Source organism: Amia ocellicauda, chromosome 12, assembly GCF_036373705.1.
Source record: "Amia ocellicauda isolate fAmiCal2 chromosome 12, fAmiCal2.hap1, whole genome shotgun sequence".
NCBI lineage: Eukaryota > Metazoa > Chordata > Actinopteri > Amiiformes > Amiidae > Amia > Amia ocellicauda.
The window spans coordinates 14,408,465-14,435,626 of NC_089861.1; the positions used below are offsets into that span (position 1 = coordinate 14,408,465).

General features: G+C 38.2%; 2 protein-coding genes across 5 annotated transcripts; one reads left to right on the forward strand and one right to left on the reverse strand.

Moving 5' to 3' along the window:
- Positions 1-4,255: 4,255 nt before the first annotated feature.
- On the reverse strand, positions 4,256-15,315 carry anapc10 (anaphase promoting complex subunit 10). 4 transcript variants are annotated; one of them, XM_066718422.1, is made up of 6 exons: positions 15,128-15,271; positions 12,519-12,614; positions 11,681-11,795; positions 9,780-9,870; positions 8,994-9,114; positions 4,256-4,743 (listed from the first exon to the last, which is right to left on the reverse strand). In XM_066718422.1, the coding sequence occupies exons 3-6, from the start codon at positions 11,793-11,795 to the stop codon at positions 4,513-4,515; spliced, it is 558 nt and encodes a 185-aa protein (XP_066574519.1). In that variant the 5' UTR covers positions 12,519-12,614; positions 15,128-15,271; the 3' UTR covers positions 4,256-4,512. The 4 variants fall into 4 exon arrangements, with proteins under 4 accessions (XP_066574519.1, XP_066574520.1, XP_066574518.1 ...); XM_066718423.1 differs by lacking the exon at positions 12,519-12,614 and having other exon boundaries at positions 15,225-15,315; XM_066718421.1 differs by lacking the exon at positions 12,519-12,614 and having other exon boundaries at positions 15,128-15,279.
- Positions 15,316-15,342: 27 nt separating this feature from the next.
- On the forward strand, positions 15,343-26,170 carry abce1 (ATP-binding cassette, sub-family E (OABP), member 1). Its single transcript, XM_066718419.1, has 18 exons — positions 15,343-15,481; positions 16,491-16,662; positions 17,007-17,092; positions 17,333-17,430; positions 17,766-17,883; positions 19,208-19,345; positions 20,159-20,228; positions 20,822-20,918; positions 21,068-21,157; positions 21,758-21,879; positions 22,159-22,380; positions 22,755-22,814; positions 24,192-24,250; positions 24,338-24,448; positions 24,835-24,977; positions 25,115-25,237; positions 25,365-25,476; positions 25,696-26,170. Exons 2-18 carry the CDS (start codon positions 16,560-16,562, stop codon positions 25,741-25,743), a joined length of 1,800 nt encoding a protein of 599 aa, XP_066574516.1. The 5' UTR covers positions 15,343-15,481; positions 16,491-16,559; the 3' UTR covers positions 25,744-26,170.
- Positions 26,171-27,162: the final 992 nt, after the last annotated feature.

The window sequence follows — 27,162 nt, forward strand, 5'->3', positions numbered from 1 at the left end:
GAGCAGGTACAGTGAAGGAAAAAAGTATTTGATCCCCTGATGATTTTGTACGTTTGCCCACTGACAAAGAAATGATCAGTCTATAAGTTTAATGGTAGGTGTATTTTAACAGTGACAGACAGGACCTTAATGTGCTTCTTCTTGAGCCACTCCTTTGTTGCCTTGGCTGTGTGTTTTGGGTCATTGTCATGCTGGAATACCCATCCACGACCCATTTTCAATGCCCTGGCTGAGGGAAGGAGGTTCTCACCCAAGATTTGACGGTACATGGCCCCGTCCATCGTCCCTTTGATGCGGTGCAGTTGTCCTGTCCCCTTAGCAGAAAAACACCCCCAAAGCATAATGTTTCCACCTCCATGTCTGACGGTGGGGATGGTGTTCTTGGGGTCATTCCTCCTCCTCCAAACACGGCGAGTTGAATTGAGCTCGATTTTGGTCTCCTCTGACCACAACACTTTCACCCAGTTCTCCTCTGAATCATTCAGATGTTCATTGGCAAACTTCAGACGGGCCTGTACATGTGCTTTCTTGAGCAGGGGAACCTTGCGGGTGCTGCAGGATTTCAGTCCTTCACGGCGTAGTGTGTTACCAATTGTTTTCTTGGTGACTATGGTCCCAGCTGCCTTGAGATCATTAACAAGATCCTCCCGTGTAGTTCTGGGCTGATTCCTCACCGTTCTCATGATCATTGAAACTCCACGAGGTGAGATCTTGCATGGAGCCCCAGACCGAGGGAGACTGACAGTTATTTTGTGTTTCTTCCATTTGCGAATAATCGCACCAACTGTTGTCACCTTCTCACCAAGCTGCTTGGCGATGGTCTTGTAGCCCATTCCAGCCTTGTGTAGGTCTACAATCTTGTCCCTGACATCCTTGGACAGCTCTTTGGTCTTGGCCATGGTGGAGAGTTTGTAATCTGATTGATTGATGGCTTCTGTGGACAGGTGTCTTTTATACAGGTAACGAGCTGAGATTAGGAGCACTCCCTTTAAGAGAGTGCTCCTAATCTCAGCTCGTTACCTGTATAAAAGACACCTGTGAGCCAGAAATCTTGCTGATTGATAGGGGATCAAATACTTATTTCCCTCATTAACATGCAAATCAATTTATAACTTTTTTGAAATGCGTTTTTCTGGATTGTTTTGTTGTTATTCTGTCTCTCACTGTTAAAATACACCTACCATTAACATTATAGACTGATCATTTCTTTGTCAGTGGGCAAACGTACAAAATCAGCAGGGGATCAAATATTTTTTTCCCTCACTGTATATAGTACCACCACGGGTTGGAGCAGGGGTGGCCAACGCTGTTCCTGGAGAGCTGCAATGCTGCAGGTTTTCCTGGTCTTTCTACCAAACACTGGATACCTTGAACACAGGAAATTGTTGCCTAATTAAGCAGTTAACAATCCGGATAGAACAAAAACCTGTAGGCCCTGTGGCTCTCCAGGACCAGGAGTTCAGCACACTTAAAAGACTGTCATGTATATAACAGTGAACATCTTACACTTCAGACAATAGTAAATTACTTTAGGAAAGTAGTGTATGAATACTTGTTAAGACAATTACTGTATACACACGTACACAAGAGTTTAATCTATCTGAAAATAGTTTTCAAAATCCAAAGGTACAAAATCTGAAGTGCAATGCATCAAGGTTTGATCACATTCTTGCAGTTTTTCAATGTGTATTACCTTGCAAAAACTGACAGGCCCTTCTCGGACTTCTTCAGGTTATTACTAGATGAACAGTGTTGATATTGGAATTGGCTTAGTTACATTCTCGACACATCACTATTAAAATAATGCAGTTTAATAGTGGATAAGCATAGGAATTATGAAAACAGGCATTTCTCGATTTATTTACTTATACTGTATATGAATGGGTTTTGGTCTAGTGTCTTGTATACTATTACTTTAGAGTAATACTGCAAAACCAGATTGTCTGAATTTGTAATCGTAGAGCTTTCAAATATGGTACTACAGTAGTCAGATAAACTGCATTACTGTATGGGGAAATGGGTGAGGGGGACAGATAAATAGCGACCCTTCACTTCATTTCACAGAAAAAGCACTACAGCACTGATAACAAGGAATAGGAATCTTTGCCAAAGGAGGTGTAGAAGGTAGGAATAACAGTGTATCCAATGTAATTTAAATGTAGTGTCTAGTACTCATCTCTAAAGGCCTAATAATGCCAGTTTACAGTCCTGGTGATCAGGAATACATGGATTGAGAAGTCTGATCAATGCTTTGCAGTTTTTAAATTATTTTAACAAATAAGCCAAAGGATTCTTCATTATATCCCCGCTGAATTTGAATTCCAAGGTTTTTGTTTAATTCCATTTTGTGTCTCCTTGTTCCTTGTCCTCAGAGACAACAAATACTTGAAACACAGGGGAATACAGGGTACAGGTTTGGGGCCCAAGTCCAGAAAAATTGTATACATATATAAATTGAATAATTAAGGCAGCTACAGAAAGAGCACATCACAATTTCTAGAGTGTCTTATTCAGCTGTGATAAACGCTCTGCATAATTAATCAAATAAGTCACCTTAGAGCATCACTTGTCCAAAGCAGCAGCTGACAGTGAGGATCAAGGAAAAAGAAACAGGGGGACAGTGGTGCTAAAATGCCGAACATTTATCAGTCGTCTTCAATTAAAATATAATGGACAGATTTGCTGGGAATCCAGATGCTAAGTTTCAAATGTTCTTTCTGGGGAGAACAGACGTCTTGGCTTGAGGTATGAGTGGCATAGTTCTTAATTCAAGCAATAAGTCAGCAATTAGACAGATTATGGCCTTTAGATCATATTTCAGCCCTTTTGAAAGCCAAACATACCATGCACTGTAATACCTAGGAATAGGGCCTGCTAGGTCTAATAATCTTCTTCATGCTTTGCAGTTGCTGTGTGGTTCTCATGGGACGCTGATCTCTGGAAGAAGACTGCGCTTGTGAAAGAATACACAGAATCGGAGCCAATGTGTCTGTCCACCTGTTCTAAATCCCCAGCTTTGGTCTCATTGATACAGCCGGACTTGTTCATTAAATTGAGCTTCATCCAAGTGTTTGGAACAACCTGTAAATGATTTCACTTCTCAACAGCATCAAAGCCAGCACTGTGTTAATCTTCTGCAATACTAGTTATTTTGTCAGACCTCTGTATATACAGCCTAAGAAATAAGTATAAGACAACTTCTAAATATCTGTGTACTACTAGATAACACAGATACAAATCTATTTATAAATATGTTAAAAATATATATATTCCATCATATTCTTTTTTTAAAAGGGTCTTGATTTTTGCACAGACTTGTTCCCTTCCTCAGTCAATTAAGTTTGTTCTGCTTTTTGTTGTACCATTCTGATCAAGAATTCAGATGAACTCTCGAAAAACACTGATCAGTAAAAAAATATTCTGTGTCACTATTCCTCATCTGTAGGCTTTTAAATAAAATAACTAAATACTACTATTGAGAGAGAGGGGAGAGTTTTGCCATTTAAAATCTGGATTTTCAAGCATTTACAGATATTTATTGAAGAAACATGTATGGGCTCTTAGCTAATTGTACTTATATTGGGACTGAAGTTGTATATTGTATGTTCTTGTTCACTGAATGCTTTGTGACAATTAACTTGACCTGGGTAAGGACAGTTGCAAAGACTTAAACAGCAATCCTTGAGTTTTAATCGTTTTTTATCATGACATGCTCTATTACAAATGAATGAATACATCTAAATAAAAGTAGTTTTTCATTTTCTGTTGTAAGGTTGTAAGCATGTTAATTCATCTACAAAGGAACTGTTAGGATGAATAATAAGTATCTGTATTGAATTTCTCCGGCCATTTCATTTCTCTGTAGCTTAGAATTGAATATTTTTTAACCTAAGCCATCCATTTCTTTCATTTGATGAAGAATGCTCACCGACACAAGCAGTCTAAAGCTAAAATAAAACATGTCAAATTGCTCTTCCCGTTAAACTGATCGACTCTGGAACAAAGCCAGACTGAAGGCAGCACTTGGTAGATTTTTTTTTTTTTTAATAGAATAGACTGACCTCTGCTGGCCAAATAAAGTAGTACCATAACCTTTTACGCCTAACATTTTAAATGGATAGCTGGTTTAATGACATATTTAATGTACGTATTCCTTATTCTTAATTGAGCAAGCCGTCATTATACACTTGTGATGAAGAAAGAATTAATGGATCATATAAATTCCCAGCAAGAAGCCACTTATGCAAGGTAAGCATCTGTGGGGAGGTCGTTTATTAAAGCATTACCAACCTGCTCAGATCACAGTCAGTTCTGATAAGACACATGCGTAGACACACAGGATCCCCATTGTTTGGTATCACGCTGTTATAGGCCATATCTGGAGATTCTGTATTAGTCTTCTTGAAAGGAAAACCTACAACCTGTGCCAAGGAGGCTTGAATAAAATCACTCCAACGATCAATGATGGTCTTTCTAAGATCTTGTCGGGGGGGGGGGGGGGGGGAGGGTCAATCATCTGATTGTGCGGTACATCATGAAGTCCACTGTGGTGCATCTTGGGAATTTGCCTATGGAGCTTTCCTCCACTGGCGTATACACCTTGATCTGTCTCATGTGTGTGTCTCTGCCGTTCTGGTGGTTAGCCAGCACTGCAATCTGGATCATGAAGGTGCGAATGGGGTTATTGACAATGTCCAGGAGAGGAATGTGTATCCACCCACTGGGCTCCACCAGCTCCAACTGCTGTAAAGGGAAATATAAACGACATTCAACACAAAATTCGGCATTAGATAAATAATACAAATGAAATTAATACATCAGAGATCATTATTTACCAGCATTAAAGGAGAAATAACAAAAGGCTTGGCAGACAAGCTTTTGGACAAAAGCAAAAAACAAAATTCTCCATGAGAAATGTATTATACTCTTTCAACATGCTAATCAGGTACCTGATACTCTGATCACTTGAGGCATTTCGAAATATGCTTCTTTGTGAATAACGTTTATAGCTCTATCAAAGTGGATGATAAAATGAGGAGTACAGACAAGCCACATGTAAGTACTGTAAATCATTGCAAGGCATTTTAAGAGGTCAGTCTGTGACAAAATAATGCTTTAAATCTCAGTCCATTAGCAAAAGATGGAATAAATGTTGGGAGTTTCTGGACCTCAGCCTCCCTTGGCTTCAGCCCTGATATGTATGGCAGAGGGGAGAATGCATTCTCCCCACAGAAAAAAAAACCAGCGCTGGTTTATCAGCTGTTTCTGAACAGCCAGCTTTGGCACTGAGTGGCAGGGTCTGGAGCGTGAACTCGCAGCTGCTACAGCCCTGCTACTGACCCCATTCATCCCCACAGCAGGTGTCAGATACACGCCAGCACTGGCTTCACACACTCAGAATGGGAAAGGGGATACAAACAAGAGAAACCTGGAACTACTTATGAGAAGAAAAAAGAAAAAAAAAATATGCAGTTTTTTTTTTTTCAAATGAATGTTACCACAATGCTAAAAAAAAAAACAAGAAAAAAAAAAACACAGCTCCAGAAAAGGGAGAAACCGGATTTCTTTCTTATAACACAAGGTTGAAGTTTTCTTACAAAAGCACAAACAGAAAACATTTTTTTTTTTTTAAAGGATAAAAGGTTCCAGATCCCTTTTATAAAAGGACCTCACACTAAGTTGTGTGTAATTCTTACCAGAAACCAGTTTATTTACCAAAAAATAATAAGATTTAAAGCCAAAGACTGTGGTACAAATAAAGGGCAACAGGAGAAAAAAGAAAATAATGACAATATGGAAAGTTTTTCAGTTGTGCTTGTTATTTTATTTTCTTCTATTTACATGACACACTTTCAGGATTTAAGTTGTGGTTAGAAAAAGACCAAGACGTAAGGTTTCTAGTGGACTGCAATGAGAAAGAAAACGATAAATATGTAAATCTAATTTAGAAATTTGCAATTACAACTCCTCTTCGCCTATTTGGGAATTCAACACGGATCTCAGCTTTCATTATAAAACAATATTAACATTTTCCAAGCGGCTGAATGATGACTCTGGCAAGTGTGAAGAGCCAACTACAATACACGAGATGGTAGTATAACCTGCCACCCACGTTGCTGAAAGAACAGCTTTCAAACACATGCACTGAACTGCAAAACCACTAAATCCTGTATTACCCATAATGTCGTTTTCACTTAAGGTGAAATAAACCATCCTTTCTTCCCCTCAGATCCGCACAGCTTTCCACTGCAAGTCGACATTATTCTTAACCAGGCATTGCTTTGACACAGAATGGTTTTAAAAAAAGTGCTCTTGTGAATGAATTGCAATTATTAATACCCAATTCATCAGATAAGTTGGTTAGCAAGGACTGCATTTTAATTGAATTCATCTTCATTTTACCTTCCAACAAACAATACATATATGAATCATTAAACCTTTTCATAACATGGGTTTTTAATTAAAGCATCTATTCATTCTACAGAAGAAAGAAGGACATTTTCTATACCATTCCCAATATTGAGCCTGTACTTTCAGTCTACATACTTACTCTGTAGGTTACATTATACATAATTCCACCTGGAGATGAACAGGGTAAAAGTCCTTTATGCAGCAGCTTATGTTCAACAGAACTCAAAGATCCTAATGAAGTTCCCAACTAATATGTATTTTTAAATTGTATCCTGTCTAAGTGTATACAAATAATACCCACAAAAGGATATACACCAACTAGTAAAATGACCATGGCCTTTATTAACTTTAGATGTTTAGACTTGTGCCTTAAGAAGTTGTTGTCTTCCTTACAGTGCTAGTGCTCTGGAATCTGGGAATGAAATAGTAATTCAAGGTAATCGCTTTGTGAAAGGTGCAGCTATGCGGTAGGTGAAGCTGGGGAACTTAATTAAAAAGAACGCTCAGACTATGCAGAACTTCAAGCTTCTTAAAACGGCACCAAGAGCACGTAGACCTTCAACAATCACAAGTGTAGCTCTCTGACTCAAAGTTCAAACCACTTCACTTCTTTGAACACTATGCTCTTCCAGTCTAAAGTATTAGTTTAACCTCAATTTGTAATGTATTAGTTTAATTTATTTTGTTATGTTCTCATTTTAAAGAGATTTTCTTTCTTCTAAAAAATAAAGTTATGCACACATTAACAAATGTGTAAAGTTCAAAGAAGTACCATGGTACAGTACATTTAAATCATGTCAAACTACTCTTTGCACAAGCTGGCCTATTTTGAGGATTTGGAGGATTATCCACAGAGAGCAGGAAAGGTTTAAAGCTAATCTATACAGGAATGTCATTCGAAAAACAAATGCTGAAAAATAAATTTTGACCTAGAACTGTGTAAGGTAATCGTGGCACACGGAGCACGCACACACATATATATATTTTGTCATATAAAAGGAACAGTCAAAATTAAACTCAAGCGAAGTTAAATGACAAGAGGATTTAAAGAATACGTTAAGAATGTGGTTAGTTTTTATTTTTGACCTTAAAGACTATAAATAAAATGCATGTTTTCATGAGAATAACAGTCTCTGTCTATCCTCATTTGGGATTGATTAAATTAGAATTACATTAATAGGAAAGGGGGGAAGCGGCTTGTCAATAATGCAATACAAATCTATTCCAGAAGTATCAGCTCAGTGATAATAAAGATGCTGGAGGTTTTACGAGCAGAAGTGGAAATTGTAATGTTGGCCAGGCTCAGCTTCAATTAGTACCATATTCAGTATGAAAAGCTGGGAATGTTCAGTGCAGTGTAGGGCTGACTTTTTGGTTGCTCTGGTGGCTAGAGATATAGCAGTTGGCTTATTTTGAGATGTGGTCTGGATCCTGCCGTTGCTAGTTTTAACTCTTTTAGAGATTCTTCAATTTCCATATTATTTAACTTTGTAATGATGCCATTTCTGTGTTTAAAATGATAAGTAGGAAACAGGAATGGTCTTTTGAAGTCAGCTAAAGCTCACTGGTAATTGATATAAATGAATCTGAAAAGAAAGATGGCCTAGACCAAATCAACACTTTGGCCTACACGGAAACCACAAATTACAAACCTGTACCCTATTGCGTTTTAATATCCAAGTAGCAGAAAGGGGCTTTAATAAGTTTGTAATTTGCGATTACCTGGTAGTTAGGTGTAATTTCAGTTATAAAATATAGTATATAGGATTCTATGTTGTGTAAACTGTACAAGTGAAAGTTTATGCAATATTGCATCTTGAGTTCTCCATCTCTTAGTTACAACTGTGACAATTCAAGCAATTATCCAGCACTGACAATTCTACTGCATTGTATTAGGGTTAAATCTGGAAAAACTGTTTACTGTGAAGTGAATACCTTCAGAAAAGATGTCCCAAGTTGTGTCCTGCATGCCTGCTTGTCTGTAATAATTGTATCACCTAATTAAAGTGACACATTGCAAAATAACTAATGACTGGATCATTCAATTTGTTATATTATAGATGGAAATGGAATATTACATTTGTTCTACTAGTTGCAGTAAGTAAGTTTCAATAACCAGCAATACAAAACCATAGTAAATGATCTACAGCAATGGTGACATCTAGTGTCCACAAGAAGCTGTTACTTCCTGTACTGTGAGAAAGCAGAGGAATGTGAATCAGGAGTGGTCAGACCCCGAGCCTAGGCCTGGAGAGCTACAGGATGTTCTGGATTTCATTGAAACCAACTCACCATGGCAATGGAACCACTTGTGGCTTAAATAGACAATATTCATAGTTTATTTTATATATTTTAGACATATATTATATATACTTAGAAAACTGGAAGGATTGGACCACTCAAGGATGGGGAACAGCAATCAATGATTTAATTTTGATATCCATTAAATGTGATATTCTGGCTTGTTTTTAATGTGAAGGACCCAATATCATAAGCATGTATTTGACTGTTTAGCCACTGCCACTGTGGTCAATATTGAGCTTCTTATTGCTGTGATTTAGATTGCTGTGAAAGATTCCTACCCTTATCTCCTGAAGATTGTGGAAGTTATTCCCCACTCGGACAGAGATCTTGCTGGGGGTGTAACTCTCATCTGATTTGTAATCTGCGTAAATGCAGAGCATCTTTACTGTTGTTTTTCTTCTGCAAAATATAAAATAAAAATGGAAGCGTATCAAACAACTTTAAGCTTGGATATTAAGGAAGAAAGTTCGCTATGATCCCATACAGAAATCTCTCCTTCCCTTCCCCAGAGTAAAACACTGTAAAATGCTATTCTACCCTACTTTCTCATAGGATCGCTATATTCTGTTTGAACAAAATTAAGAAACAAAACATCAAAACTATTCATTGCCTCTGGTGCGCTGCTCCTACAGCATTTTTTCTTATTGCAAACTGTTATCATTATAGCTGTTCTTAAACAGTTCTGAACCTGTGGTTTATCTGAAAACTATTAAACGCCCTTTGTTTTTTTCATTTCTGAAATTGTTTGGTTTGGTTCAACCGATTTTGGCTGAAGGCAAAACAAATGCCTATTAATTACTCATTTAAAAGAAGCCCTGAACGGAGGATGAAAAGAAGTTCAAATTCACACTGTTGATCCAGCATGATTAATGTTGTCCTGCCTTAAATTTTGGAAAATAACGAAAAATACACAAGTTAGAGAAATGTTCCACAGCAGTAAAGTATATTAACTCTGCTATGATGTTAATGGCAATGGAGATAGAATGCGATCCTTAATCATTTAAGAGTGTGACAGAAGTACTGTAACTGCAGATTCAGTTTTGGGGGAGTTCTCTGTACACTACCTGAACTGAATGTTGACTAGGTGCGGTTGAGATCCGTCTGACTGCCAATATGTTTCCAGGTTATCATCCCGAAGCTGATCAACTCCAAAACCTGAGGAATAAAAAACACTGTAAGATATCCAATTGGCAAGACTGAAGGACACTCAGTGGTAAAATGATACAATGTCCCACTCACTTCAATATTACCTAAATTTTTACATTGCCAATTGTTCATAAATCATCATGTTGCTAATTTGTTCCCAGAAACTGTCCAAATGTGTCACTCCAAAGAAGAACACAGAACTGTTCTGGGCCAACCATTTCTGCCACATCAAATTCAATGGAAATTCATTTTCATTTCCTTAATACAGTAAGGGAAAAAAGTATTTGATCCCCTGCTGATTTTGTATGTTTGTCCACTGACAAAGAAATGATCAGTCTATAATTTTAATGGTAGGTGTATTTTAACAGTGAGAGACAAAATAACAAAAAAATAAAGAAAAACGCATTTCAAAAAAGTTATAAATTGATGTTGCATGTTAATGAGTGAAATAAGTATTTGATCCCCTATCAATCAGCAAGATTTCTGGCTCCCAGGTGTCTTTTATACAGGTAACGAGCTGAGATTAGGAGCACTCTCTTAAAGGGAGTGCTCCTAATCTCAGCTCGTTACCTGTATAAAAGACACCTGTCTACAGAAGCAATCAATCAATCAGATTCCAAACTCTCCACCATGGCCAAGACCAAAGAGCTGTCCAAGGATGTCAGGGACAAGATTGTAGACCTACACAAGGCTGGAATGGGCTACAAGACCATCGCCAAGCAGCTTGGTGAGAAGGTGACAACAGTTGGTGCGATTATTCGCAAATGGAAGAAACACAAAATAACTGTCAGTCTCCCTCGGTCTGGGGCTCCATGCAAGATCTCACCTCGTGGAGTTTCAATGATCATGAGAACGGTGAGGAATCAGCCCAGAACTACACGGGAGGATCTTGTTAATGATCTCAAGGCAGCTGGGACCATAGTCACCAAGAAAACAATTGGTAACACACTACGCCGTGAAGGACTGAAATCCTGCAGCACCCGCAAGGTCCCCCTGCTCAAGAAAGCACATGTACAGGCCCGTCTGAAGTTTGCATTGAAAATGGGTCGTGGATGGGTATTCCAGCATGACAATGACCCAAAACACACAGCCAAGGCAACAAAGGAGTGGCTCAAGAAGAAGCACATTAAGGTCCTGGAGTGGCCTAGCCAGTCTCCAGACCTTAATCCCATAGAAAATCTGTGGAGGGAGCTGAAGGTTCGAGTTGCCAAACGTCAGCCTCAAAACCTTAATGACTTGGAGAGGATCTGCAAAGAGGAGTGGGACAAAATCCCTCCTGAGATGTGTGCAAACCTGGTGGCCAACTACAAGAAACGTCTGACCTCTGTGATTGCCAACAAGGGTTTTGCCACCAAGTACTAAGTCGAAGGGGTCAAATACTTATTTCCCTCATTAACATGCAAATCAATTTTTAACTTTTTTGAAATGCGTTTTTCTGGATTTTGTTGTTGTTATTCTGTCTCTCACTGTTAAAACACACCCATCATTAAAATTATAGACTGATCATTTCTTTGTCAGTGGGCAAAAATAGTAGGAATGTATTTTTTACAGATTTTAAAGGGGAAATTTAAAAATAAAATATTAGCAAAGCAGTGACATTTAAACAATATTAGGTCATGGCTTTAAACTGGTTTAGTCACATACAATCAAACTCAGCACTGTAGGCATAGGAGGGGGGGGGATTAAGGGTCTTTTGCAGGTTTTGTAAATCAGCTAAGAGAGGGAGGAATTGCTATAACAGTCTGGCTGAATGTCAAAACTGAAAACCTGAGTAGCTCCAAGAATGGCCACTGGAGCACCGAGCTCCACAAATACTCACCAGGCTTACAGGATGACAGGGACCACACGGCCTGTGAGCCGATCTCTCTCACTGTGCCCGTCCGCTCCAGCTGCTTGGGGTCTGCGCCAGGGGGAGTTTTGCTTGCTGTAGCCATCTTCAATAAGAACAAAAATATTAGTTTTACAAAGTTACACTTTACAGTTGTAAAAACATTACTGGTTGATCTTTTGCTTCAGGCAATCATATGTTGCCAGACACAGCAAGGTGTTGTGTGTACAGGAACCTATTTTTTTTTTTTCATTTTGGCCAACCAAGTACTGCACAGAGATATGCTACTCAAGAATCTTTCAATGCTGTAGTTCACATGTGAAAAGTTTACAGATTTAACCCATCAGATCAGAGTCCCTTATTACCTAATAACATAACTTAATGGCATTGATCCCAGGAGGACAGGGTTTAGATCAAACCAGTTATGTCTGTCCCCATCTAGCATTTCCCTAGAGGAAGTAACGTGGTCAAAGGTAGCACATACAAAATCCTAATTTTTAAAGCATTATGAAACTGTAAAAAGAGGCCAGGAAATACCTGAAAATATTAAAAGTGTAGAATTTAAACTCCAGAAAGTAAGATAAGTCATGATTAAACTTTAATATGCACTATTTAGACCTAATCAGGAATACTGTATTCAATTTCAGTCGACACAAATTATGAAAGTAATCACTATATAGAGGCAGTTCAAAGGAAATGAACCGTTCTAATTACAGGTCTGAAGAGAATGTTGTGCCTGGACAGATTAAGGGGATTGACATTTCTGGACTGAAACAGAGAAGAATACATGGGGGATTAAAATCATTAAAGGGATTGACCATGTCAATACCTGCTCAAGATCAAGAATGATACAGAACCCAGAGCCACAAATGGACTTCAGAACAGAGAACAGGAAATGTTTCTTCACACAAGAGTTGTGGAGATCCTGGAATTAAATCATCAGACACACTGTTGATGACGATTTCAAAAACAGAACGGGTGTTATTCCTGTGTCATAAAAAATTATGATTCCCCTACTCAGGGTCGGTGTAGGACCCCAATTGCAGATTTTGCAATTTTAATTATAAAATGAATGGATATGCTACTATTATTTACAAATGTACCTGCTATTGCAATTTGCGTAGAAATTAACTAACTAAAACTAGACCTAAATTAAAATTGAACATTTGGCCTAAATGTAAAGTGTTAGCCTATTTTTGGTGCAAACCCAATACACCGCATCACCAAAAAAAAAAAAAAAAAACACCCCTACTGTAAAGCATGGTGGTGGCAGCACCGTCATATGGGGATTTCTCTTGATCGAGTAGTAGGGAAAATGAATGTAGCAAAGTACAGGAAAGTCCTTGAGGAAAACCTGCTGTCCTCCGCAAGAAGGCTGAATCTGGACAGAAATTAGCTTTTCAGAAGGACCATGTCTGAAGTAAACAGCCAAAACTACACTAGAGTCATTGAGGAACAAAAATATGTTCTTGAGAGGGCCACTTAGAGCACCAACTACAAAAAGATGTTCTTAGAGGGCCACTTAGAGCCCCAACTGCTGTTCATCAATGCTCCCCAAGGATGTTGACATAGATTGAATGGTTGTGTAAAGAAAAATTGTCAAATATCACCAGATCTAGGCGTAGAGTCCTTTGGTAAAGGCCTATGCCAACAGACTCACAGCGGTCATTTCTGCCAAAGGTGCTTCCACCAAGTATTAACTCTAGGGGGTGGAGACTTATCCAATGATCATATTACAGTTTTGTGTTTTTCATTTATATATAATTTTTCCGCAATAACTATTTCCATGTAGCAGTGTGGAGTATGGTGTAAAGATAGTGGAACAAATACTTGTTTAAATGCATGAAACTCTGAGACACTGACAACAAAATGTGAAAAAAGTTCAAGGGGGTGTAAACTTTCTATAGCCACTGTATGCATTAATAGGCAAATTGATTAGGGCAGATTATCAGTAGTTAGTACTGAAAAGATCAAACTTTGGGGAACTAATGCTTTACAGAGGCCTCTCTCTGACAGGAGCATGTTGCCAGCTCTGAATACCCATACCATCCAGATACAATGCAGACTCACATGGGTAATCCTGAAAGGGAAATGCTGAGTCTGCAAATTAATTTACTGTCATGTCTTTACAACCTAGTCCTCATCATCCCCCCATTGCCTAATGCAGTTTAAAGATACATAACTGTGTCTCATTCATAAACCATCTAATCTATTTTAAGGAATAAATGTTCATTTTATGCACAACACCAGAAGGGTTGCAAAGGAAATTAGGTCATAGTTTACCTATAGAACAATCTGAAGAAGGTCATTAGAAGGTGACACTGAATTCAAAGCACATTGGATATGAAGTCATAAAGTTGTATACTTGATAATTTCATAACTGTAATGTCGACAGGTTCCTACTGTGTAGTGATGTAAAACTGTACAACAGCGCCCCCTTTATGAAAAAAATAATTAAAAATTAGGAAAGTTGTTTTGTTATTGACTACAAAAGACTACACCTATGTCTGCTGGTAGAAACAACTGAAAGCTGAGCTGAAACCAATGGACAAGGTTGAAATAACACAATTAGATCATCTAACAGCTTCTTGGGAACCATTGGTCTACACAGCTTCCAAAAGGCTGTAAAGTCTCACCTTTAACAGAGGAAAAAGAAAACACCAGATACTCATAATTGTAAACATATTGAAATAAATCATGTTTTACAATTTTAATAATTTAATTTTAATCATTAAAAAAAATACAATTTGGTTTGAAATTCGGCTACAGCATATCTGTATGAATTGGGACATTTACTTATATAGCCCTAAATATCTATACATAGATGTATTGGCCATTGTAAAGTAAGTAATCAGATAACCTTGTTAGACATAGTATGCATGTATTGTAGGTTATATAGATATAATTCACATATTGCTTTATATTGGGTATATAAGATTCATATATTGCTTTACACTGGGTACGTGTGTGTCTATTATATCATACATTGTGGGAGATAGCCTATACAGTGTAAAGATTATACAGTATTTTGATTAAATAATTTGATGGAATAATGCTGTACAGATAGAAACAGGATAGACGTTTAGCCACAGTTTATATTGCAGATATTGTGAACCCATGAACAAGGAACACGATTCCCAGAATCACGACCATTTACAGAAGGTTCATTCAAATAAATTGTGATTCCCACATTCAAAAAAATACAACAACGTACCTAGATATTAAACTATATCGGCTGCTACTGGACTTCAAGCAGGGTTTGCTTACGAAACGTACCGCGATTAAATATGATTTAAGGCAACTGTTTAAATACATCATTATGTACTTTTGTTGAGTGCCAGTTAGAAATTACAAACTAAAAAACATCAACATTGCACTGATTCCACTCATATTACTCCCGTATATAAATATACAAAGGTAAGCAACATAAATGTCAACCTGTTACTTGGATAGTCTCCTGTCCGTCTTGCTGGAGTTATATGAGAGTTTCGGGATGCGGTTTAAAGACTCATAGTTGAATTTAAATTAACATTACATTTCAAAAAACAGCACCGCAGTCACTTCGAATCTCCCACCCGCCCGGCCAGCGTCCGTCGCGTTTGATGACGTCAACAGGAGCGGCGCTCTGAACTGCCTCTGAGCATGCGCAGTGGAGCGCCATCTTTCTTCCCCGGCTTTCTCTCTCCCGAGGAGCACACGTTGGACGAAAAGGGAGAAAAAAAGCCAGAGAAGCACAGATTGCCATTGAAATCCACAGTCTGGGAAACAGAAAACGCAGGAGATCTGTCCAGGGTGAGTTGCTCTAACACATGGCAGTGTCGATGGTCTCCAGTTGTAATTGTGTGTGGAAATTTAGATGAAGTTGCGGCCGTGGTGGCGAGTTATTTGGTCGGCCCATGTGTATGCTGTGTCTGTACCTAGTCCGCTTGTGGGTTCGGGCCCAAGGCCTAATGTATTTTATTTTCAGATGCAAGTAAGAGTTTATCAGTCGATTTATTTTGTGCGGCATTTCCTAATATAGAAATATTAATAACACGTTTGATAACGGTTATCGTGACCAATCGATCTGTGTACGAACGACAGGCCTCAGCAGAATTAATATCGTTACTGTCGTCATCATTCCGTGTGTATTCTGTGCTGCCGGCCGATTACGTCTCCGTTTTATGGAATAAATGTCATGTTTTACACGCAGTTTGTCGACACCTAATCAGCCAGCTTAAGTATAAAGGCTTCGAGTATTTTGCATGCAGTTGCATGCATCTCATCAGTTTAATGTACGTGTTAGCAGTAACTACAAACTACAGTTGATTCGCCTGATTTTGACAGGTACCATGGCTGACACGTGTCCTGTGTAGATTTAATGTATATATATATATAATTTTTCTGTATGTATAAAGTGTGTACGTTTGCTTTAAAATGATCGTCGAGAGTTAAGATGGTTCTGCTGTTGGGCGATCATTAGCTGAGCTCGTTTTTTAAATCTATTGATCTAACAGTGTGTGTGTGTGGTGCACCAGCATCAATCAAGAATGATAACATTTCATGCTGAAATAAGCAGATGCTATGTATTTTCCTCACTTTTAATTTGACCCTATTCGTGTGGATTAATTAATCGTTGTTTACGTTTTTGTTTAAATCAGCAGGTGCATGTTTCATAATGACGATTTTGTCAATAACTATATAGTTCAGTCCCATCTGTTAACTAGCCGTGACTGTTCGTTCTGCAGTATAAACCCAGGGGAGGGTGTTGCTTGGCCAGTGTCTCAGACTGTGCATTATGCTCTCTGTTATCTCTCTGTAGCTCGGGTGTGGCCTGCCGTTTTGGGGAAATAAGATCTGTTCTGCCCGGGTGTAAGAAGAGGCAGGCAGAATGTCAGAGAAGCCGACCAGGATCGCCATTGTCAATCATGACAAGTGCAAGCCCAAGAAATGCAGGCAGGAGTGCAAGAAGAGCTGTCCCGTGGTGCGAATGGGTAAGGACCAGTTGATAGCAAATTAACCATGAGCTGTTCGACCATTGCTGACAAGCCACCAGTTTCAGTTTTTTGCCAGCTTTACCTAAATGATTGCAGATCTGTCTAGGGACTACTTGGCTGAAGTCCTCCTGGGAGCAATCGGGAAAAGAAACGCATTACCTGCCCAGTGCATGAACATGAACGAGAACATACATTCAATTCTAAACATAAGATTGTCATTTTTCCACGCAATATAAAGAATATCATGCTAATTTCACATTCTCAGAACAATGTTGCTTTACTTGCTGCTATTGAGGAAAGTTGCAGTTGTTTTACTTTCTTTCCATTGGCTTTTTTTCCAGGGAAACTGTGTATAGAGGTCACATCACAGAGCAAAATTGTATGGATCTCTGAATCTCTTTGCATTGGATGTGGTATCTGCATCAAAGTAAGCCATTTCTTTCTGCACTGTTAATACATACATTAAAAGCTTTAGAAAACAAACACCTATATGCACAGTACATACATGACTGCTGCTACCCTGTCATTGAATGTAAATGTATATATATTTCAATTTGAACAGAACTGTGGAGGGATGGTAATATTACACTTAATTGATATAGGATGTGTATTTGGAAGACTTTCAGTAGGAAGAATACTGGCATCTAAAGTTTTGGGTACTTTTCAGAAATGTCCTTTTGGGGCTCTGTCCATCGTTAACCTGCCAAGCAACCTGGAGAAAGAGACCACCCATAGATACTGCGCCAACTCCTTCAAGCTTCATAGGTATGTTCACCTGGATGGTTTTCTTAGTAGTCCATTGTACCCTAATTAGTGGCAAAATTATATACACACTTGTCATTGTTGTATTGCTTTGACTGTCTAAATTGTTGGAAAGCTATTCTATCACTAATATATGTGTATATAATCTTATCAGTCGACTGGTAGCCAATGTTTTTTCCAGGATTTCCAGCTTCCTGACATGTGAGATTAGTAGTCTAGGTAGATCTTTAATGTAGTTTGTATTTGCAGTGAAAAAACAAACTGGACAATGCAGAGAAATGTCTGACTCCTGTCTACGGCTCTCTGAGGAGGCTTATTGCTCTCGCTCTGTGTTTCAGGTTGCCTATTCCCCGACCTGGTGAGGTTCTGGGTCTGGTCGGAACCAACGGTATTGGGAAATCAACAGCTCTGAAAATCCTAGCAGGGAAACAGAAACCAAACTTGGGAAAGTTTGATGTGAGTCTTACTGCAGGAAACAGTGTTGTTGATTTCATTACTCATTATTGAGTGCATTACTCATGTTGACATGTAGGTCATTAATTGTAGATAAAATAAATTGATAAGTTGTTATAATGCTATCTTCTTTTGGTAAAAAAAAAAAACGATTTATTTCCCTATATTATACCCTGTATTATATTCAGTCCACTTAAGATATTGAAATATCTTTATATAATATCACCTCTAAAGTCATTAGGCAGATAATCCTATAGAGAATAGGTTTCTATAGATTATGCAGTGTAAAACATGCAGCCTTGTAAGAGTAGAGCTCAGGACATACCAGCGCATGTCAAGATTTCTCCCAGAGCAGTTTTTGACGTGACGCTTGAGAGATGCATGGCTCTCGACCAATGGCAGTCCAAATATAGTGGTGACATCAATCAGAGTGTTGTACATTATGGCACAGATGTATTAAGTAGTTTATATTATTATTATTATTATTATTAACTGTTTTTTTTAAGTTGCCTATGGGGTTTGAATCCAATGTCTCCTTCATATTAGGAAAGGAAGTTGATCCATATTGCCTGTAATTAATACATATCCCTTCTCCACATCCACCTTAAGTTAACAAGGTAAACTGTATTATTAAACTGTATAATCGCCGATCGGCCGGGAGATTTGTTTTAACCGGGAGGTGAGTCCAGATCAAAACAGGACATAAAGCACACACAAACAAAAAAATAACTTATCCATGTTTAAATACACATAATATGAATGATTATTAAACTAAGGTAAATGTTCTTTATTTAAAAAGTCAATTTCCCAACCCTGTGGCTCCATCTCCTCCTCATCTGTTGATGATTCAGTGGGGTCTTCCCAAAATGATGACATTTACTTTTACTTTTAACTGTAAAATATAGTTCTGTAATTGTATTGTTTTGCGCAAAATGGAATCTCTTCCTTTTGACACTTGGGAGACGCGTTGGTGTGGCACTGTCCGCGGAGCGTCAAGTTTGAAGCGAAGCGACGTGCTGGTGTGTCCTGGGCTTAAAAATAAATCTTGAAGCTGATTATTTTTCCAGTGGGGGAAAAAATAATTATGCAGTCCCTTAAGTCCCATAGAAGCAATTTATTGTTGAAGCTAGAATTTACATGGGACCTGCATGATCAAATTAATGTTTATTGATTTACAAGAGGAATACTTCCCTCAAGAGTTTATCATTTGTGCTGATAGTGATCGGTCATATGTTTCAGAACCACTCAATATATTGAATACTTGATGATTTTTAATATAAATACATTTTTAGTTAAATTAACTTACAGCGTTGCTCCCAACTCTCAGGCTCCACCAGACTGGCAGGAAATCCTCACCTACTTCCGAGGTTCTGAGCTGCAGAACTACTTCACAAAAATCCTGGAGGATGACCTGAAGGCCATTGTCAAGCCCCAGTATGTGGACCAGATACCCAAGACAGTCAAGGTTAGTGCTGCTCAAGCAGAACAACAGGGCAATACAACCAGGCTGTGTGGCACCAGTTTGTGCTGTTATATGCTTTTGTGTGCTTAGTGTGTTGAAGCTTAAAGTTTTTGTTTGACATTGTAAAGCAAAATATAAAGTGAGAGTTTCCTTTGTGCCATCAGTCAGATAACTGACCTATGGACATTTCCTCAGTTGTATTTCATTTAATCATAGGATTTGGCAACTTTTTCAACCAAAAAAAAAAAAATGAAAAAGAGGGAGTATAAATATGTTTTAATGTTTGGCTTAATAAAAGGGGTCAGTCTGGGCTTAATGATGTGCCAAGACTAGTCATTCAGACTTGCTGAATTCTAGTGCCCTGATTTGAATAAGTTCTGATAGTTTTCTGTAAAATGCAAGTTAATTAATCCAGTTGCTTGTGTAGTGTGATATAGGGTAAATGCATACATGTGTGCAATATTTATCCAGTAGTTTGTCTTAATCTATCAAGTATAAAGTAAATAATAAAAATAAACTACCTTCTGACTTAAACACAATCATACACTTCTTATTATTGTGGTTCAGTATTTGTCCTATGACAAGTTTACATAGTTCAGTAATGAGAGAGTCAGAATAATATACAAGCTACATTAGGGCCTGTTTGTAGGTACATAGCATTACATTGAGATTTCAAATCCAGAATAGTTGTGAAAGTTAAATACGTTAACAATGGGTTGGACTATAAATACGAATTGTAAAGTTATTTTCTTTTCTGACTATGAAGGTGGGGAAGGCACTTCAGTTTGTAAGAAACATTTTTGCTTCTGTCAACAGGGTACTGTGGGTTCTATTTTGAGCAGGAAAGATGACACCAAGACAGAGGATATTGTTTGTGCTCAGCTTGGTATGTGCTTTTATTATAATAATTATATAATACAAAACATCTAATTCCATAACTGATTTATCTGAATATTCACCATGAGCTTGTAATACGAAGAGCTATAAATAACCAATCCTAGAGCATATAATTAGTCCAGAAAATTCACTGCACTTTTCAATGAAATTCACAAACGGTCTTGGAGAAAAACAGTAGAATTACAGTGCGTCATGGTAACATTTATTTTTAATTAAAAGTATTAAAAGGATATTTTTGTAGGTCATGAACATTAACACATACCAAAGGCACGTTCAGAACTGAAACATTTTAACATCCCTAAAAGTAGTTTGTAAGGTTGGAAATTACAATTCAGACGATGTTTTTAAATGTATTGAACGATCGATGAAATATTTAATTATACCTTAAACCTATTAATCCTCCAATCTTAAAACACGAAAGACACTCAGTATTGACACTGTATTAAATAAATTAATTCAGCGACGTGTTTGAATTTGAAGTGAAACCAGGGGTTTTATCCAGTGTCAAAGAAGAGACATTTAAATCAAGTTGTTGTGAATTAAAAAAATAATAATAATCCTTTGTGCCTTCCTCCAAACCAGACTTGACCCATCTCAGGGAGAGGAATGTGGAGGACCTGTCCGGAGGGGAGCTGCAGCGTTTTGCGTGTGCTGTGGTGTGTATCCAGAGAGCGGACATGTAAGTCATGGTCATGTTCTCCATCCTTGTTTTAATTCTTATATCCACCCCCACCTTTGCCTGACTTATGTACGAAGGCCTCTACACAATGTCTGTTTCATTGCAGCTATTCGGAGGCTTGAACCTTTCCTTTGCTCTTGTTTTTGCAGTTTTATGTTTGACGAGCCATCCAGTTACTTGGATGTGAAGCAGCGCTTGAAGGCTGCCATCACCATTCGCTCCCTCATCACCCCAGACAGGTGCGTCACAGCAGGCTATAAGGTTTGGTTTTGCCCCAACCCCGAGGTGAAACTCCATCTTAACCTTTGACTTAACCTTAGCATTGTCAAGAGGATGGTGACGTTTCCAAAGACGAGCATTTGAAATGAAAGAGGGAGGAAAGAAATGCACACACTTGCAAATGGCATGTTTGTGATAATGACAAAAGCATACAATTGATTAGATTTTTTACTAAACCTGAATTATTAGTACTTGTGAATGAGGAAGAAGTGTTTATTTTATTTAGCAACCTGAACATTCCAACGAGCTAACAAGTGTTATATCCTAATTGCTTATGCCTCAATAGTATAGAAAATGGCTATTATTCCCCACAAACTCTGCTTTTGTGACCAGGACAGTAATATTTTGAAATGTACCTATTTCCAATGAGAAAACGGGCGAATTTGTGTCTTTTCGTTCACATGAAGTCAGGAAAAACATGTATTTATACTAAAGTAATACAAAAATGACTACAAAAGATTTAGAAGTGAGTGGTTTTTTGAGATTTACAATTATACTGTAATTTACAGTGCATGTGTGTTTCAGAGTTTAATTTATTTGTATTTGTTTGTGCTGTTCAGGTATATTATAGTAGTTGAACATGACTTGAGTGTGTTGGACTACCTGTCTGACTTCATCTGCTGCCTGTATGGAGTGCCAAGCGCATATGGAGTGGTGACCATGCCTTTCAGTGTTAGGGAAGGTACAGCTGTTTTTTTATTTTGTTTGTTTTAAGACCTGTTTTTATTTGGTGTTTTTTGTTATATATATAAATAACCCAAATGCCCAACTTGTAACAGGAATTGGACCTTTTTAGGTCAAATGTTAATTTTAAAAGCTATTTTGAGGAAATGCACAGCTTTTAAAACCTACAATTAATCTTACTGCTGCACAGTGCATATCTCTGACATTAAACCTCAGTACTTGCGATGGGAGTGATTTTTACAGCTGAGTTACAATCTCTCTCTTTCCTCTGTTCTAGGAATCAACATTTTCCTGGACGGCTATGTGCCAACGGAGAACCTGAGGTTCCGGGAGACCTCGCTGGTGTTCAAGGTGGCAGAGACCGCCAACGAGGAGGAAATCAAAAAGATGTGCAGATACCAGTACCCCCACATGAAGAAGGCCATGGGGGACTTCGAGCTGGAGATCGTGGAGGGAGAGTTCACTGATTCTGAGATCATGGTCATGCTTGGAGAGAATGGTGAGTGCTCCATGCAATTTCAAAAAATCATCACCACCGTGGTTTCCAATGAACTACTGCATGTTTGAAGTATAGCAGCAGATGAGCGATTGGCATAGAAATTAGCTTTTTTCACATTTTAACTTTATATCCCTGATCCCCCCACCCCCCCACACACACACAATATTTTGAAACTGATATTTTATATTTTTAGTATATGTTGAAGGTTCAACAAAGATTTAAGAGCAGTTGCAAATTGAAATTCAAGGTTTTAATTGTCCATTCATGTCTAGCTATATTCACAGTAAACCTAAAATGTGTTCTCCAGACCACATGTTCATTAGTCATCTTGTCATTGGATAAGGATAGATTGCTTAAGACTATCTGTTTTTCAGGAACTGGTAAAACCACATTCATCAGAATGCTAGCTGGACGTCTTAAGCCTGATGAAGGAGGTAATTCTTACATTTATTTTCCTGTTTTTATATCCAAATATAAAATATAAAATATCTGTGCTACCTAGGGCTGGGCGATATGACTTAAAAATTGTATTTATTTTTTTTTTGGAAGTTTGGGCGATACACGATATATACCTCGATATGCCTTGTTTTTATCAAATCAAGCTACCAAATAAGACCAAAGACATTTAAACAAGTCTTTATTTAATCATTAAATATGCAAAACTAACAAATATTACATGCAGGCTGTCATGGTAAATATATGCAGAATGCAATATATAACAGTGCAAGTGGTGTGTGATTACTATTACGTGTGTTATGTTATGGGATATATGTATATATACATGTGTGTGTGTGTGTGTGTATATATATATATATATATATATATATACATGATTTAAATACTAAATAGTTTTATTATTATTATTATTATTAATATTAATAATAAAAGCTGTTATACCACTTCACCATCTAATGAAACTTTCTGCATCTGTTTGCATTGCTTTCCAATTTATTAAAATGCAAACAAACTATTATTCTTTAATTTTATACAAATTATATTCGTCTAAATTAGTGGGGGTGGGGGTGCGATCGTGTATTGTCGTGGGTGCTACTTGCAGATCGAGTTTAGCCCGGCGAGGAGAGCAGTGCGGACCGTGTGCGCTTGTGCATTAAAGTATCTCTTGGTTGTGTTGGTTATTGTTTGTCAGTTCACTCTCCTCATGTCTGTCTGTGTTTCTGATGCCCATTTCTTGCCGCACTCGGCACAAGTGGAAGAACCGGGAAGAACGCAAAGCGTCGAAATGACTTAAAGAGTGCGATTTGCGACACCACGATATAAACGATAGAGCATAATATGAAATGATAGACGTTTTTCTATCGTCATACGATATATATCGTCATATCGCACAGCCCTAGTGCTACCCCAATTCTAATGCACAGATTATTTCTGAGATCTAGTATTGAGTTACTGCCCTTGCAAGTGTCCTAGGTGTAAATACAGAGCACACTATTGTAATATCAGCTCCCACCTCTGCCCCTTGTCTCTTTTCTAACTATGTCTGTTCAGTTTCTTGATCTGTGAACCCCATGAACAAGTATCAGTGTCAGAATTATTTTATTTCAATGACCTGGCCACTGATGCATCAATTCAGACAACCATTTTAAATCATTCCTAATAAATCTACATATGTCCATGCTGGCTGTGGGCTACCCTTACAGCCCTGACTCTTGGGAGGCCAAATTCTATAGTGCATCTGTACAGTTAAACCTCATATCGGTGACCCAGAAAGAAAGCTACCACCTCCCCTTATCTTGTTTTAGTCTGTCCGTCCGTCCCGGTTTGAGACTCACATTGTTGAAACTCTACCACAGGTGATGTTCCCGTCCTAAATGTCAGCTACAAACCTCAGAAGATCAGCCCCAAATTCAAGGTGGGTCCCGAAGTCGTTGCCGCTCTAATCATGGAAGAAGCCTTCTGATCTTCTGTGAAATAAATACGTGTTGTTCCTCTGCTTTAGGGAAGTGTACGCCAGCTACTCCACGAGAAGATCAGAGATGCTTACACCCACCCGCAGTTTGTTACTGACGTCATGAAACCCATGCAGATCGACAGCATTATTGATCAAGATGTAAGTCTGGAGAATAGTGTGATGGTATTTGTGACCATTTCCCAGTTTAAAGTTGTAACAGTATATTAAATGGCTTAGACACAAGGCACTATGAGGTACTTAAGATTTATTTTATCGTGTATTCTGCACTCAATTCATATTTTTTTGAGTACTTGGTACCAAATGAAAAGTCTGACCTTCCTTCAAATGGCCTTTCTTCAAAAGTTTGTACCCAAATTATTGTTTTTATTTGAAAGCAGTGACAAATTAGAGAGAGAGTGAGTTTGTGGGTAGGTCAGTTTTGATTTGGACTAGGTCTTAATTATGCACGTCTCACCGTCCTAATGTACCGGTGTTTCATGAGCGCAGACGAACATTTTCATAATTGGCTTATGGTGATGTTACAGGTCCAGAACCTGTCTGGAGGTGAGCTGCAGCGAGTCGCTCTGGCTCTGTGCTTGGGGAAGCCAGCCGACGTCTACCTGATCGACGAGCCCTCGGCCTACCTGGACTCTGAGCAGCGTCTCATGGCTGCCAGGGTCATCAAACGGTGAGAGAGCTCAAGTTATACATGGTTTCGTTGCTCTATTGAAGTCTGCAAAAGTCGCTGCCGTTTTGGAGACTCGTTCCTGTCTAGTGTTTAATGCTGAAAACCATTCGCATAACGACACAATGTTTCTCTTCTAGTTTCATCCTACATGCTAAGAAGACTGCCTTTGTGGTGGAGCACGATTTCATCATGGCCACCTACCTGGCCGATCGGGTCATCGTGTTCGATGGTATTCCATCCAGAAGTACACTTGCCAACACGTGAGTAAGATCTGCGTAAGGGATCTGGAAAGAGATCCCCTCCCCCCGGCAAAGAGAAGATTTTGAGTGCTGTTCTGGTCTGTAGATAATGTGGAGCTAATGTTTGGTTTGCGCCGGTTCCTTTCAGGCCACAGACACTACTTGCTGGAATGAATAAGTTCTTAGCCCAGCTGGAGATCACCTTCAGAAGAGACCCCAACAACTTCCGACCAAGAATCAACAAGATGAATTCCATTAAGGTAAAAAGCTGCTTATGCTGTTGGCTACCAAAGAAAACATCAAATCAATCATGTACATATAATTGTCTCATATCTGACCGAATTAATTCCAGTGTACACAATCTGGCAAATTTGGAGCCCATTGGCAGGATGAATCTTCTGTGCTAATCCCAGTACTTGTATTTATTTTTTTATTTTACATCCTTCATTTTGAATGCCTTTCTTCTTCTCTTGAAACAGGATGTGGAGCAGAAGAAGAGCGGGAACTACTTTTTCTTGGATGACTAGATGAGTTCCTGATGTCAGAAACATTTGTCATATTGCATACTACATGTTTATAAGCAGAACAAGTCCAGCAAAGCAAATCCAGCTTCATTGACCTTAAAATTGGGGCATTATAGCACCTCCTTTCCTCTGGACTGGATGGTAGAGTAACTGAAATCCCATCTTCATACACCCCACACCTTTCCTGGTTTGCAGTTAGTTACAGGGTCCACTACTAGATTTTGTGTAAATGACTGCAATGTACCATGGGTATTTTGGAAATGGACATAACTGATCTTTTTTTAAACTCATAAGTCTCTAGTTTAAGGATTTGGTAGGTTGCTCATTTAATATCATTTGTAAATTGCTGAATACTATTTTAATTTAAGAGTTTCTATGTATACCCCACAGTTTACCAGTATGGAATAAAGAGGAGTTTTGCTTATGGAAACCGAGTTGTGCCTGTGTGTAGTATGATTTGGAGGGTCCGCAAGAAGCATAACCAGCCATTTATTTTTGACTCATTATCTGTTGGTGAATAAAACATCAATTTTAAATGAGTGTCTTGTAGTTCATTGATTATTCCATTTACCAATTTTCCTTTTTTGAATGATAATTTTACCTAAATTTATCTAAATGAATATGGTTAGTCTTCTATATTGATCTGACAAACTTAAAACGGTCCAGCAGTCTACTTTAGCCAGCTGAATGATATATTTGGGACTTAATACAGCTTATCTATAGATGGTGGTGAAAAGAGTATGCAAAGCTGCATCTAAAGGTTAAACTTCTCCTGCTTGATGCATATCCATGTATTTGTACAATTTCCATGCAAGATTTAGAGCAATTGCCAACCCAATACATGTATTATGTGCACAGTATCACTGAAGGTATTTAAATGTGCCAATTAATAACCAAATTCAGTGTCTTGTATTCCTTCTGAGAAAACGCTGGTTAAGGACCACACAAATTAACAAAATGACTAGTCACACAGACTATAACTTGTGGGAACTATACTGCTCAAAAAAATTAAGGGAACACTTAACATTGATTTCTGAACTTGGGAGTGTTGCAGTATAGTGCCTTCCTGGGCACTAGTTGCAAACATTAAATATTCAAGTAAATGCCCTTTATCATTTATGGAACAATAGCAGTTTCCAGTTTCTTATCTTATATTCAGTAAAACGTATGTGCATTACCCTTTAATTATCACCACTGCGTTGCCCAAAAACACCATCCACCTCAAAGATGGGTATTCACATGTTCGGGGAAAATATGCAGCATCATTTTGATGACCGCCACTAGATTGACCATTTAAGAATATTCACATAAATCTACTGCAGTAGAGGTCTAGCCAATATAGCTCACTGTCAAATTGTAAAACGAGACCTGTTCTGCAAACCTTGTAGTCTGAGTGTGGTATCAACACCATTTTAATACCCC

Bases quoted from the DNA above. Each gene is read 5' to 3' on its own strand.
- abce1 (XM_066718419.1), top strand. From the start codon at position 16,560: ATGTCAGAGAAGCCGACCAGGATCGCCATTGTCAATCATGACAAGTGC. The intron at 21,158-21,757 runs GTGCGTCACAGC...TGTGCTGTTCAG, and splicing joins TCCCTCATCACCCCAGACAG to GTATATTATAGTAGTTGAAC. The intron at 24,251-24,337 runs GTGGGTCCCGAA...CCTCTGCTTTAG, and splicing joins AGATCAGCCCCAAATTCAAG to GGAAGTGTACGCCAGCTACT.
- anapc10 (XM_066718423.1), bottom strand. From the start codon at position 11,795: ATGGCTACAGCAAGCAAAACTCCCCCTGGCGCAGACCCCAAGCAGCTG. The intron at 9,871-11,680 runs GTGAGTATTTGT...TTTATTCCTCAG, and splicing joins CCTGTCATCCTGTAAGCCTG to GTTTTGGAGTTGATCAGCTT. The intron at 4,744-8,993 runs GTAGGAATCTTT...TTCCCTTTACAG, and splicing joins ACAATCTTCAGGAGATAAGG to CAGTTGGAGCTGGTGGAGCC.